Below are 13,234 nucleotides of genomic sequence, written 5' to 3'. Positions count from 1 at the left end.
AGGACATGGCTCAGTGGGTAACTGCACCAAGAGGAACCATCTCTGCAGATGCACTGGAGCACTCAGGTGAGGCTGGTGCTGGTTTTGGATCCAGATCTGTCTGTTCGTTTTCTATTTAGTTTGTTGGTTTTTTTTTTTTTTTCTTTTTCAGGTTTGCAAACTGTGTCCTCAGTCAGCACAAACCACAGGGAGAATTTCCACTCGGAAAGTACAGGGGAGTTTCTTTACTGCTGTGCAGGCACGGGAAGGCTCCATTTCAGCTCCAACAGGGAAAGGGCTGTTCTGTTCCACCCTTGCTGACTGTCTGGGTCTGAAAGAGGCCAGCTTATTCCTCAAGTCCTGACATAACCCCTTGTATGGCATTTCCCCCAAGGCAGTGAAATTCCAACCACTTGATGCTTCAGGCTGTGACCTTTGAAGGGTTAAGAGAGCCCAAACCTCCTGAGCTCGTTCTGATGCTCAGCTAAAGCCAGGCCAGCTGCACTTTGTTGTAGCACTGGGTTGGCTCCTTTGGGCTCTGCCAGTCTGCTGGGACAGCAGTGTTGTCCCATGGGATGGGACATGGCCTTGGAGAGGGATCACTGCACCTCCAGAGCTGTGACACCCAGCAATCCTGGGGCAGCCTGCTGGCCTTCCTGAGCTTGCTGGGACTCGTGCACCAGAGGGGAAGGCAGGGGAGAGCAGGGCTGGAGACCCTTCCCCTGCACAGGACCCAAGCTCCTGTGCTGTCTGGTGGCCCTGGCAGGAGGGCTGGGCTGGAAGGAGTGGAGGAGCTGCCTCTCACAGGGGAGCAGAGCGAGGGATCCTGGCTGAGAGGGAGTGACTGGAGAGCAGCTGGCACAGGATGGCTGATCTCCTGCAGCCCCTGCCTGTCTTCCTGTCCTCTGCCCTGCCCAAACCTCCTCTCAACAGCTCTCCAGGCCTGGAGGTGGGTCACATCCAGCTGGCTCTTGCAGGGGTCACGGGCAGTGGTGCCCTTCTCTGTGTCAGGTCTGCCAGTTTGTAGAGCTGCTCCCACAGTGGGGAGGCATTCACTGTGTCTCCCCTGGGAGCCCCCTTTGGCTAGGAGCCCTGGGGGGCAGTGTGGCCAGGGCAAGGGGTGCTGTGCTTCACCTGCCCCCCCTGGGCTGAGCTTTCCCAGGGGGGTCACACACCTTGGCCATATAAAGTGTCTGTGTCCCGTGGGATCTGCAGCCAGGAGTGACCCTGTGCAGGATCCTGACAGCCCTGCTGGGAGCACAGCACACCCCACAGGGGCTGTCAGCAGGGACCTCACAGCTGAGCCAGAGCTCTTGAAACTTGGCTATTTTTAGCCCATGCAAATGGGGGTGTTTACTTTCCTACTCTTGTGCCTTTTTGCCTTTCCCAGGGATTTTATTGCTGATGAAAACAAGGGCCTGAGAGCCATGTGAGTGTCTGTGCTGGCTGCTGCAGTGACCCCATCTCTGCCCACGTTTCCCACCCAATATTCCCCAAGCCCTTTACAGTGATGGGCTGGAATGGGCAGAAACACCTCAGCTTACCTTGGACCAGAACCTTTTTTGGGGCTGGGAGACCTGTGGGAACAACTTGAACCCATGCATGAGGTTGGTGTTGAGGGGGCAGTCCCTCTCTCACCAGGATGGGATGAAACAGAGGAACATTGCAGGCTGGTTTATTGTCAGTGTTTCAAATCAGTATTTTTTATTACAGAAACTCATCAGGTTGCTCACACTGTGGCAGGAATTTAATAATATAAGGCACAGGGAACATTCAGAGGTAAAAAAAGAGTTCTCAGCCTGTGAGATTTAACCATCACTTTGCTCCTGTCAGGACCCTCTCTTATTAAGCAAAATCCAAATACCTTCTCCCTTCCATCCTTTGCATCCCTTAAATCCACAACAGGAAAAAAAAAATATTACAGCCTTTCCCTCAAGCATGTGGCACACAGGCCACTTTCTGGGCAGAAATATCCCTTCCAAGTCTGACACAGCTTCTCTGGAAGAGCAGGGCTGGAATTAGGCACAGCCAAGGCAGAGGGGTGGGAAGTGCTTCAGGGCACTGTGATTTGGGGAGAGCCAAGAGCTTTGTCTCACCTGGAGCTGAATCACAGCACCAAGGTGAGCCACACATACACCCTGGGGAACAGGCAGCCACACAGAAAACACGACAGCAGCGTGGTCATTGAGTGATGGTGAAGCATGTAGCACTTTCAAACCTTTATTATTCAAGAGGATTTTACAGGATGGTAATAATTTCATCTTATTTGTTTTAAATTCTGTGCACTTCCCTATTCGCTTGTTCAGTTTATCTTTTTTTTTCTGTCCCAATAACTGCTAAACCCTGGGAATGGGAGGGAAAAAAAAACAAAATCCTACCTCCCTCTCTGTCTTTCTCACCCCTCTCCACCCTTCCTACCACGAGCTGGGTGGCCACAATGTCACCTGCAGCTGCTCTGCTTGAGAACCCAATCCTCCTACATCCTCTGGCTCTGCCTTCCCTCGCTGGCATCTGTGCCTGGGGTGGTGAATCAGCTGAGAGGGTTTTGTGTCTGAGTGTCCAGGAACGTGCTGCTAGCGAGAAGTCAAGAGAAGTCTGAGAGCGGATGGTGAGGCAGAGCGGATATTTAGCACAGGAACAATCAGCAGTAAAGACGTAGGAGAGAGAAGAGGCTGGTAAGAGCGTGTGGAAACAGCTGGGTGAGTAATCTAGTGGTGATAGATAAGGCTATGAATGAGGACTGTTATTTCTCTTAGCACCGTTACTACATATGTTTAGACCTATATTAGCACCTTGTTCCCAGGGAAAAACAAAACAAAACAAAAGCAGTTTAAAAACCAAAGGAAGTGGGAAGGTTAAAACATGACAAAACAGGCAGCAGAGCAGGAAGGTGAGCGTTTAGATCACAAGATCCTTGTCTATGTCCTCTGTGGAAGGAAAAGAGAGACAAAGTTAGGAGATGGATACTGCCAGGCTCCCACTGTTCCTGCACCCTTCCCAGTCCCCCCTGCTTGCCCTCACCCAGGGCTGGCTGTGATGCATTGCCTCATGCACATTGGGGGTTCTGGGGGTGCTCTTCAGCCCCTCCTGCCCCATTCCTCCTGGGTACTTACGCTCCTTGATGCCAAAGCAGCTGGCCCACTCCTCCAGGGCGATGTACTTGTCGTTGTCCAGGTCGCAGGCCTCGAAGAAGCGAGTGGTGCAGTGCTCCATGGGGATCAGGGGGGCACGCAGTGGGGCCAGCTCCGTGTGGGACAGGTACCTGCCAGGGTCACCACCACACCCTCACAGCAGGGAAGCTGCTGGTCCCAGCTCTCTGCTTTGGCTGCTGTCCCTGTGCCCTCCCAGTATCAGCCACCGAGTGTCACGAGGGTCAAGGGCTGGTCACAAAACAGCCACCAGCTGGGGGTCCCTGCCAGCTGCCCCCACCCCACAGGCCTGAGCTGAGTGTGTGATCACTCCCATGCCCATCTGCAGCCCACAGGTAAGCCAGCAGCTGCTATCTCAGCTGCTGCAGTTATCCCAGGGCCTTTGGACTACGATATTTTAGGGGACTGTCATAGAACAGTAAATCTGAGAAGGGAGAAACTCCACACCCAAGGGAGGTGGGAGCAGCTGGGGCTGGGGGAGGCCCCTCTTGCTGCAGAAGAGCAGTTTGCAGGAGGCAAAGGTGCCTCTACCCCAGCCTGGTTTGCCACAACCTCTGCCACCAGCCACCCACTTGTGTCACATCTCGAGCCTGCATTGACACCTTCTACTGCCAAATCACCCTGCTCCTCAGGCAGGAGATGGCTCTGGGCTCCTCGTCCTGCTGTGCTGGTACTCACCCATCAATGGGGTGCTGGTCCAGCTGCCCGAACTGCCAGTGCACAGGGAAGATGTACATGTTGTAGTTCTTCTCAAAGTCCCGGGCCAGGAGCTCCACGGTGTGGTCACCGGCCTCCAGGCGCTTCTCATTCTCGTGGATCTTCTTCACCTGCCATGGGAGAGGTGGGGAGGCCTTGTCAGCAGGGAAATGGGGACCAAGAGTCAATCCCACAGGTCATTCTGGATGTGCTGGCCTCCACTGTGGGGGTGAGCTCCCAGACCTGTGCCCTGTGCCCCACCTTGAGCTTCTGCTTCTCGGTCAGCAGGTTGTTGTCCTCATCGCGCTCGTACAGCGTGATCAGCACGTTCTTGAGCCAGTCCCGCATGCGCAGGGGGAACTCAGTCAGCTCCGTGTCCAGGCAGGCAGGGATGACTGCAAGTCACACACAGGGCTCAGTGCAGCATCTGCACATGCAGCTCCACGCCCTGGACACAGCCCTGGTGCCCTCACAACTCAGCCCTGAGCTTGCCAGGATCTTTGCCCTCCACCAGGCCGTGAACATGGGGCTGTGCCCAGTTAGAGGTGCCTTTGTCTGAGGGAGTGGCTCCACTTACATTTGCAAGGCCCAATGTAGTCCAGGTGCAGCTTGTGTCCCTTCTTGGTTCCCTCCAAGGTGCACTTGGTGGCAAAGAAATGGCAGGAGGAGTCGTAGGTCTTGTTGTCAGTGCCACAGACCTGCACAGGAAGGGGAGATGCTGTGTGAGAGGCAGGGAGAGCCTCCAGATGAGATGTTTAACTCATTCCTGGGGTGGGCAATGGCTCCTTCTTCATCACCAGATGGGGACCAGCCACCCTGACACTGTCTCCATGTGTCACCATCTCTGGCAAAGCCCATGTGGGTCCCTCCCTGCCCTGGGCACTGAGCAGATCCTGCCCTCACCTTCTCGAAGACACCGGCGGTGGCAGGGCAGCTGGAGGGGTCCTGGCACACACACATGGGTGAGTTGTTGTCATCCACCTCACACACCTTGCCATGCTTGCAGTGGTGGTTCTGGCAGGGATCTGGAGCAGGAGGGGAGCAAAGTCAGAGCCAGCCACATCCTCACCTCCCATGAGATGCTCAGGGCACCTCAGCACAGAGGGAAGACTGAGAATTCACCAGGCACAGGTCCCCACATCTGTTCTCACACTGAGAAGATGGGAAGGTTTACAGAAGTCCATGGTAGCCCTGGGGCTAATCCTGGACTCCTTTCTGTAGCCACACCAGTGGCTTTTCTGTTGCAAAGATGGGCTTACAGAGAGCCCAGGGCTGGAAGAGGCCATGTGCCTCTTGCTCTGAATGTGCATCCAGGCTGGCATCGTCCTTGTGCTACAGCCCTGCCCAAAGGAGCCCATCACTGTTTGGGGTGGCTAAAGCTCCCTGACACAAGGAGGGGACAGTGTCCCTGCCAGCTGGAGGGCAGGGGAAGAGTGACTTACTCTCTGCAACAATCTCCTCTACATCCTCTGTGGGTTCCTCAAACTCTCCCACCTCCACCTGGACAGGATTGGCCCCCACGGGCTCCTGCAAAAGAGGTTGGTGTTTCTGCTGTGGGTGCACAGCCCCAGCTCCTGTGGGGCAGAGCAGCCCCCCATGGCTCCCCAGAGCTTTGGAGATGCTCTTTGCAGAGCAGTGGCTGCTGAGGGGATGGGTGAGGAGGAGGGACAGAACCACCTACCTCTGTGGTGGGATCTTCGATGACCTCTGTCTCATCAGGCAGAGCCTCCTGCTGCAGAGGAAAACGCACATGCGTGGGGGTCCAAGGGGGGGGACCCACTGGAACAGGCAGTAGGGCCACCCTCAAGTTGTCCCTCATTCCTCAGTACTTTATTTTTTATAAAAGCAAATCCCCTTGGCTGCTCCAGATGAACAACCCTGACAGCTCTGCTGTCTCCTGCACTTACCGGTGCTGCCAGGGCTTTGCCTGCCAGGCAGAGAAGGAAAAAAATCCAGGCCCTCATCTTTCAGCAGACCTTGAATAAAGCAGAGGAAAAGGAGGGATGAGGAAGGAGGCCACTGTGTGCTGCTGGGCTCCAGGCAGAGCAGACAGTTCGAGGAAGGCGTTCTCTCCATTTCCTGCCTCGTCTGTTTGGTGTTACAGACCCACATGATGGCTTTTGAAGCCAAAACCTTGGGCCAAATTGTGTTTCCAAGATAAAGTCGTTTGATTTTGCAAAATGAGACAGTGGGGTTTAGATGTCTGTTGCTCTCCTGGATGGCCTTTAGGAAAATCACAGTCAAAATGGCTCTTTCCTTCTCTGGAGGGTTTTTTTTCACCAATCCCCCCACATTTTTCACATTAAAAATCTCCTGATAAGAGTGCCAGGTACAAGGAATGAAACTCTATCATCTTAGTTGCCAATCAGAATAAATATGGAACTGGATGAAGGACATAGATAACAGAGAAACAATGAGACAGAGCACTTGAGAATTAAATCCTTTAGAAAACCCCTTCCCCATGGACACAGACACCCCTAGGGGTATCAGAGACCAGTCCCTCATCCCCAGCACCCCAAAATGTTGGTGTGTCTATTGTTTATCCCTTTCCTGCTCAGACCCGAGGCTCCCCAGACTGCATTTGAGGGACCCAAGACTCTTTGGGGTTGTGTCCTGCTGCGAGACGAGCTCCAGAAGGACGAGCCCTTTGCACCCCCTCAGTCTGAGCTGCTGCAGAGCCCCTGCAGGAGAGGGGGCGGCTGCAGTGTGAGCCAGGAGAGCACAGCTGGTGACATGCCCGTGTCCTCGTCCCCCCGGTTCCTGTTTGGCAGGGCTGGTTGCTCTGTGTGCGGGCACAGGGAGCTCAGCTGCCCGCTTGGTATGCGGCTGGCATCGCTGCTGGAACATCCTCTGTCCCCTGCATCCTGCCAGCCAGGGGACCTGTCCTCCTGCCAAACCTCCCCTTCCGCCTGCCCTCCTCCCCTCCACCTGCACACAGCCCGCCCTGGGGCCAGCCACCGAGCTGTTCATGATTATTGCTGCGACAGAAAGCCTTGGAGGAGGTTTCTCCTTCTCTCCCAGGGTATCCAATGGCACTGCAGCCTTTTCCTGCTTGTGCACAGCAGCTCTCTGGGTGTAAGGCCACCCCAAAGCTGTGCTGCCAGGGCACCAACCCGGCTGGGCTCTGCCTCCTGATTTAGAGAGGTTTGGACACTCAGGGAAAATCCTCTTTGCAATCTCAGGACCTCACCCAGCCTCTAGTGGGGTGCAGGTCACACTGTGGGCAGGGGTGATGAGCTCTTTGGGGCTGTGGGCAGGGGTGGTGAGCTCTTTGGGGCTGTGGGCAGGGGTGGTGAGCTCTTTGGGGCTGTGGGCAGGGGTGATGAGCTCTTTGGGGCTGTGGGCAGGGGTGGTGAGCTCTTTGGGGCTATAGGGAGGGGTTATGAGCTCTTTGGGGCTATAGGGAGGGGTTATGAGCTCTTTGGGGCTATAGGGAGGGGTTATGAGCTCTTTGGGGCTGTGGGCAGGGGTGGTGAGCTCTTTGGGGCTGTGGGCAGGGGTGATGAGCTCTTTGGGGCTGTGGGCAGGGGTGGTGAGCTCTTTGGGGCTGTGGGCAGGGGTGGTGAGCTCTTTGGGGCTATAGGGAGGGGTTATGAGCTCTTTGGGGCTATAGGGAGGGGTTATGAGCTCTTTGGGGCTATAGGGAGGGGTTATGAGCTCTTTGGGGCTATAGGGAGGGGTGGTGAGCTCTTTGGGGCTGTGGGCAGGGGTGATGAGCTCTTTGGCTCTGTTGAGGCTGCAGCTGAGCAGCTCCCTCCTCTCCTGCTTGGTGTGAGCTGTCCCTTCCCTTCATCTTGGTTTGTTCTGGAGGTTTCTGAGAGCTCTGCCAGCATTTGCCAGCAGAGATCACTGGTTCTTTCTTCCTGCAAGGGTTCTTTGGGGAGAGAGGTGGAAAAGTACAGGTGATTCTGGCCATGTCCTCCCTTGCTGGTATCCCCTGGCTAGTAAAGGCTCCTCCTGGGATTTTTGCTTTGGAAGGTGCTCTGAGGTTCAGTGGTGCTCCCGGGGCAGTGCCCAGCCTGGAGGAGAGGATGCACATGTGGAAGGTGGCACTAAGGAGAACCCAACCCCATGCCAAGGCCATCTTAGATCATTTCCCCAAGCTTTAAAAAAGCCTTGAATTTCAAAGTCTGGGCATGCAGTAAGTGGGGTCAGGGAATTAGGTGTTTGCTAGGAGCCAGCAGACAGTTGGAGCTGCCAGTGTTGTGTTTGGAGGAAGAAGGAGCATGAAAAAGTCTGAGCAAACAACCTCTGCAGAACTGTCTTGTGCCTTAGATGGTAAAACAGATTTATAATAAAATAACAACTTTTTGGAGGCAAAGCTGTGCAGTGAGGACATTGCAGAGTCTGTGAGCCCCTGGCTGGGTTGCAAATGGTCATTCCTGAATGCCTGGTGGCCAAAAGTCCTGAAATAACAGCTCAGGAGCCCTGTACACAGGGTTGCTCTATGAGGATAACGTGGTCCATGGTGCAAGTCTCCCTCCTGGTGGAGCAACCATGGCCCTGCTATCCAAGAGGATGCTCTTTGGAGCTGGCAGCTGTGCCACACCACGAGCTGAGGGACCTGGGAGGATCCCTGAGGGGCTCTGCACTGGGAATGCCTGGTGCTGCTTTGTGAGCCCTATGGAGGGCAGAGGGCAGCTGTGGGGTCATTTTGGACAGAAGAAAACAGGGAAAAAGATTTTAGCAACCAGGGACTTAGGCCCTTCTGCATCCTAAAGGAATCAACAGACACCAGCACTTTGCAGGATGCTGGAAACCAGCTCAGAAAAGGCTGCTGATAATATAGAATAAGAGAAGCTCCATGGTCACCACCCTCTCCTCAGGCCTGCCATGCTCAATGCTGTGGATTGAGCAGACAACCATGGGCTGCAGGACCCATGGGCTGTGCAGACTTTTTAATACCTGATCCCACTTACATCCTACATGGGGACTTCAGCTCCCAGTCACTCTTTAAATAGAGTCTGGGGGTTCCCTCAAACCCCTCCTGGAGGTTAACCCCAGGAAGGTTTCACACCTGGAGAGGTGAACCCCAATGGTTCACCTCTCCAGCATGGCCCTCATTGCAGCACCAGCTGCTCATTGCATTTCACAGCCATACCCCAGAGAAGAAAGCCATGGGGTGTAGAGAGGGCAGAGCCTGACCCTCAGCACCTCCATAAACCCCAAGCCAGCTGCTCAGGGAACTCTTTACCAGGCTCCCCCCAAGCTTGTGGCACCACCATCAGCTCCTCCTGATGGGGAATGTACCCCACAGTGATGCACAGAGAGTCTGTGCCACTGGGTCCTTCCTGGAGACCCCAGCTGTGATTTGGGGAGAGCCTTTGTGGGGTGGGGAGGACGCTGATGGGGCGGGTGCAGCCTCCAGGAGAGGCTCCATGGATGGTGGAGCTCGGTCCATGTGGCGCTGGCCCTGTCCAGGGTTGCGTAAGCCCTTTGGGATGCCACGTTAGCGTGGGGAGGAGTCTCTCCCTGGCCACTTGGGCAGCTCCTCCTCGCCCTGGCTGCCACCCCTGCTACCCCGGGCAAGGGGCTCCGTGGCCTCCTCCCCCTGCAGCCACGGAGGCAGCAATGGGCAATGGGGGGCACAGCCCTGCCACGCCTCAGCTCCTGCCTGCACCCCAGCCCGCCAGCAGGGTGTCCTGCACCCACCCTCCCTCTGCCCACTGCTCCTCCGAGTCTCTGGAGGATCTGACATTCCCCCACCTCACACTGAGTGTAAGGACAAAGCTGCCCCAGGAAAAGATTCTGCCAAACCCGGCTGGGGTCACAGTGCTCAAGGTGCAGGTGGGTGACCAAGTGTGACCCCCACGGAGACACAACACCAGGGCTGGGTCCCCACTGCCTGCCCTGCCCTCCCTGTGCACGCAAGACCCTCTGAGCTTCACTCAGCAGCCACTCCCAGGCTGAAATTCCATTTGAAGCCGGAGATGTTTGTGTGAGTTCCCATGAAGCTCCCTGCTGAACAGGTCCCTGCACGTCCCGTGCTGGCTCACCCAGATGTGCTGCAGCTGCCCTGGGTGCCTGGGGAGCAGGGCAGGGGACTGGGCAGAAGCCAGCCGGGCTCCTGCCACCTGCACAGACCCCTCTCACACACTGTGCAGGCTCAGAGAGCCATGCAAGGCTTAGATGGAACTGAAATTCCCTTTAGCTCACACACACACTTGCTCTGAGTAAAACACAGTGGGGAGAAAAATCCCCCTGCCCCATGTGCCTGTGTAGAGTCACTAAAGACACGGCTACACCACAGCACTGTGTGAGCCCATTCCCTGTGCTGAGAGCTCTGTGTGAGCTCAGAAATGCTCAGATCTTACAGGGCTTGTTGATACAACAGCAAGAGCCCAGCCCCATCACAGCTCTGTGCTGGAGCTGCCATAGTTTCTCCAGATTACAGACTGAATCCATAATGGAAAACAATTAAATTAGTACCAAGCAAAGAGCCTGGATGTGCTGTGGGCTGCAGGCAGCCACTCATGGATGAGCCCTGTGCAGACAGGCGAGACAGAATTTTGCTGTCTGTCCTGCCTGAGCTTTTTCTTTTGTGTGGGCTGGACCTAAGGCAGTGTCCAAAGCAGCCCGGACGCTTTGTGCCAGGTGCGGGGGGTCCCTCCGGCCCCGGGGGTGCCACCAGCTGATCCCGCACAGCTCCACCAAGGAGACAGAGAATAAACTGTCCGATAAATATTCTGTAAAAAATGCAAACCATCTCCAAAGCATTCCCTGGACCTGCCCTGCCACAAGCGCTCCGGCGATAACAGCCCTGACATCCCTCGGACCAGAGGACCCAGAAAAGGTTTCCATGGGAGCCGACATTCCTCTGGGGCTGAGTCATGGAAGAGCAGAGTGTTGTGGAAGGAAGGGCTTGAAAAAAAAGTTCGAAAAGTTTATTTCTGCTCTCCCCCCTCCCAACACCGCCCGCACCCCTGCTCCTGCCTATGTGGCAGACAATGGCTTGGCTTCAGCTGCCGCGCCCGACGCCACAGCTTTTCTTTTCCACTTAAAACTCGCCCAACAAACGGCTGCAATTAACTTCTGTCCTTTTGGAGGGATGCTGAGTTTTTGGGCTGTTTCAAGCTGGTGCCCTCTGAGGACTCAGGAGTACTGGTGCCATTGCCGGTACCCCCCATTTCACTCCAACTTGAAACTTCTGCCTTTCGGTTTGGCTGGGGATTCAGCCGGTTAAATTTCCCTTTTTTTTTTTTTTTTTTTTGGCTGGATGCTTTCTTAGAGAAGGGACACAAAGAGCAGAGTGAGACTGTCACGTCAGCGGGCCGGGAAGGACAGCAGCTGCCTTTAAAGGAAACGAGCCCTCGTCTCTTCTGTGTGGACCTAAAATTGTGCCTGGCGGAACCCAAGTTCTTAAAACTTAAAAAAAAAAACACCCCGAAAGAGTTTTGCTCCTCCTCTCCTGCAATCTCCGTCTCCCTAACAGTCGATCAGCCAGAGTTTGGCAAGCCAGGGCAGCAGACTTGAAAGGCATTCAGAGTTTGCTTGGAACAAAAAGCCGAGTGTCTTTTTTTTTTTTTTTTTTCAAAGGAGAAATAAGACCGGCTGCTCTGAAAGAAATAAAACCGCTGACATGAAGCCAGCAGCTCTTTTATTCTTCCTCTGGATACTCCGGTGAGTAAAACATCACCCTCCAACACACCTCAGGCAGGGAGAAGTGGGGACTGTTCATAACTACATCTGATTTTCTCTGCAGGTTGGTTTGATGTGCCCACACCTTGGTGTCATGGATCTCACTAAAGAACTACCCACCAGCTGAAAACACAGAGGGGGAAAAGGGAGGAGGGAGAAGAATGAGGGCAAATCAAACCTTTACAGTCAGATGCCACCAAAGCATTAAAGCTCTGGCAGCGAAATTGAATAAGAGACGGTTTAGAAGGGGAAATGCTGCGAAGAGGAGAAAGGGGTGAAGTCAGGAGGGGTCTCTAAAGGCACCGCGTCCAGCTGCCCATCCCGAGTGACGCACTGCCAGCACTGGATGGGGACAGGGCTGGGACGGCGGGGCCAGGGACCCCCACGAGTGGGGCTGTGGGACCCCCGTGTCGGGAGGAAAAGCACAGCAAAGGCAATCGCGGAGCTCGGGCCATACCTCGCAGTCCCGGCAGCACGGCTGAGGGAACTTCAGGCGCTTGGACAGGCTGGAGGACTCTGCAAGTTTTAGAAGGAGGCAGGAGGAAGCCAAAGGGTGGGCTGGGTTTCCCTCTGCCTCTCCCCCTCCTCCTCCTCTCTAGCTTTCCAAATCGGTCTCTTCCTCTCCTCCGCTTCCCAGTGGGCAGTCCCTGAGCTTGGCTCCACAGGATAGACCAGAGAAATCAAGCTGAAAATCAAAGGGTCCCTGTCAGGGACAGAGCAGTCCCCAGCAGCCCTCCCAGCAGTCACTGTCACAGCAGCTGCCTGCGCTGAGTTTTCAGTTCTCTGTCTCTCTCGCACTGACAGCACACGGGGATGGGGAAATGCCATCTCTCTGCCTGGTTCTGCATCTCCTAACACCTCGACCTGCTGCAATTGCAATGTTAAATGCTGTCATTTCTCAGTCCCTGAGCTGGTGTTTCCCATCCTCAGGGGGGTGCAGAGAAAAACTGAGTTTTTGCTTCTTCATCCTGTCTCCTAACATTGCTGCTATCTGTGACTGCCTTGTAGAGAGGGAGAGGAAAGAATGACCCAGAGAATGTGGAGTGTAGATAATTTCATATCTGAAATGCTGTAAGTAGGCAGAGAAATGCTGGGCTGGTCGATGTGACTCTCAGCACAGTGATCTCTCTGTTGTGGTTATCATCCAGCAGATCTGGCCTGGTTGAACAAACCCCACAGCCAGAATTGCCACTCAGCTGAATTTGGTGGTCTCTTCAGACATCACTCACTATTTACAGATCATAAATCAGCTGGAGCAGCTGCCCACCAGAGGCAGCCAAGCAGCAAAGCTGTTTGGAGTTGAGTTTTCCCATCTGTTCCTCTCTTTGCCCAGGGTGAAAACCCAGCTCCTCTCCCCTTGCTTCTCTCCATGGCTGAGAGGGTCTGAGGTGCATCTGCTCCCCCAGCACCAGCATGGCCTTGGCACTGCACTGCAAAGGAGAACCAGTAGCCAAAAATTGCTACAGTTTGGGCATCCTTAAAGAATGTCTCTGTGCCATAGAGGGCTGTCCTGAGCCCCGTGGGTAATCCAGCCCTTTGCAGCTTGTGATCCCCCTGTGGCATCAAACCTCACCCTAGGGCTGCTCTCCAGGGCAATGGAAAGATGGTGTCTCATGTCTCGTGTAGCCAGCAGGACTGAGGACATCTGGGCACCAGCAGTGAGATTGTGGATGCTGGGTGAAGGACACTGAGATCACAGCAGTGAGATTGTGGATGCTGGGTGAAGGACACTGAGATCACAGCAAAATTCAACGTCGTGTTTTGTCTTGGCT

The 13,234-nt window shown here is 54.8% G+C and overlaps 1 protein-coding gene across 1 annotated transcript; it reads right to left on the bottom strand.

The window, feature by feature from the left end:
- Nucleotides 1-1,653: 1,653 nt before the first annotated feature.
- Nucleotides 1,654-12,047, bottom strand: SPARC (secreted protein acidic and cysteine rich). Its single transcript, XM_066560082.1, has 10 exons — nt 11,920-12,047; nt 5,732-5,800; nt 5,506-5,556; nt 5,267-5,351; nt 4,728-4,849; nt 4,402-4,522; nt 4,086-4,219; nt 3,807-3,955; nt 3,093-3,241; nt 1,654-2,906 (listed from the first exon to the last, which is right to left on the bottom strand). Exons 2-10 carry the CDS (start codon nt 5,786-5,788, stop codon nt 2,878-2,880), a joined length of 897 nt encoding a protein of 298 aa, XP_066416179.1. The 5' UTR covers nt 5,789-5,800; nt 11,920-12,047; the 3' UTR covers nt 1,654-2,877.
- Nucleotides 12,048-13,234: the final 1,187 nt, after the last annotated feature.

Source organism: Molothrus aeneus, chromosome 15, assembly GCF_037042795.1.
Source record: "Molothrus aeneus isolate 106 chromosome 15, BPBGC_Maene_1.0, whole genome shotgun sequence".
NCBI lineage: Eukaryota > Metazoa > Chordata > Aves > Passeriformes > Icteridae > Molothrus > Molothrus aeneus.
The sequence above is the reverse complement of the archived record's forward strand: the minus strand, read 5'-3'. Positions and strand labels throughout refer to the sequence as shown.

Bases quoted from the DNA above. Each gene is read 5' to 3' on its own strand.
- SPARC (XM_066560082.1), bottom strand. From the start codon at position 5,788: ATGAGGGCCTGGATTTTTTTCCTTCTCTGCCTGGCAGGCAAAGCCCTG. The intron at 5,352-5,505 runs GTAGGTGGTTCT...CCTCTTTTGCAG, and splicing joins TCGAAGATCCCACCACAGAG to GAGCCCGTGGGGGCCAATCC. The intron at 4,850-5,266 runs GTAAGTCACTCT...CTCCTGCTCCAG, and splicing joins AGAGGAGATTGTTGCAGAGA to ATCCCTGCCAGAACCACCAC.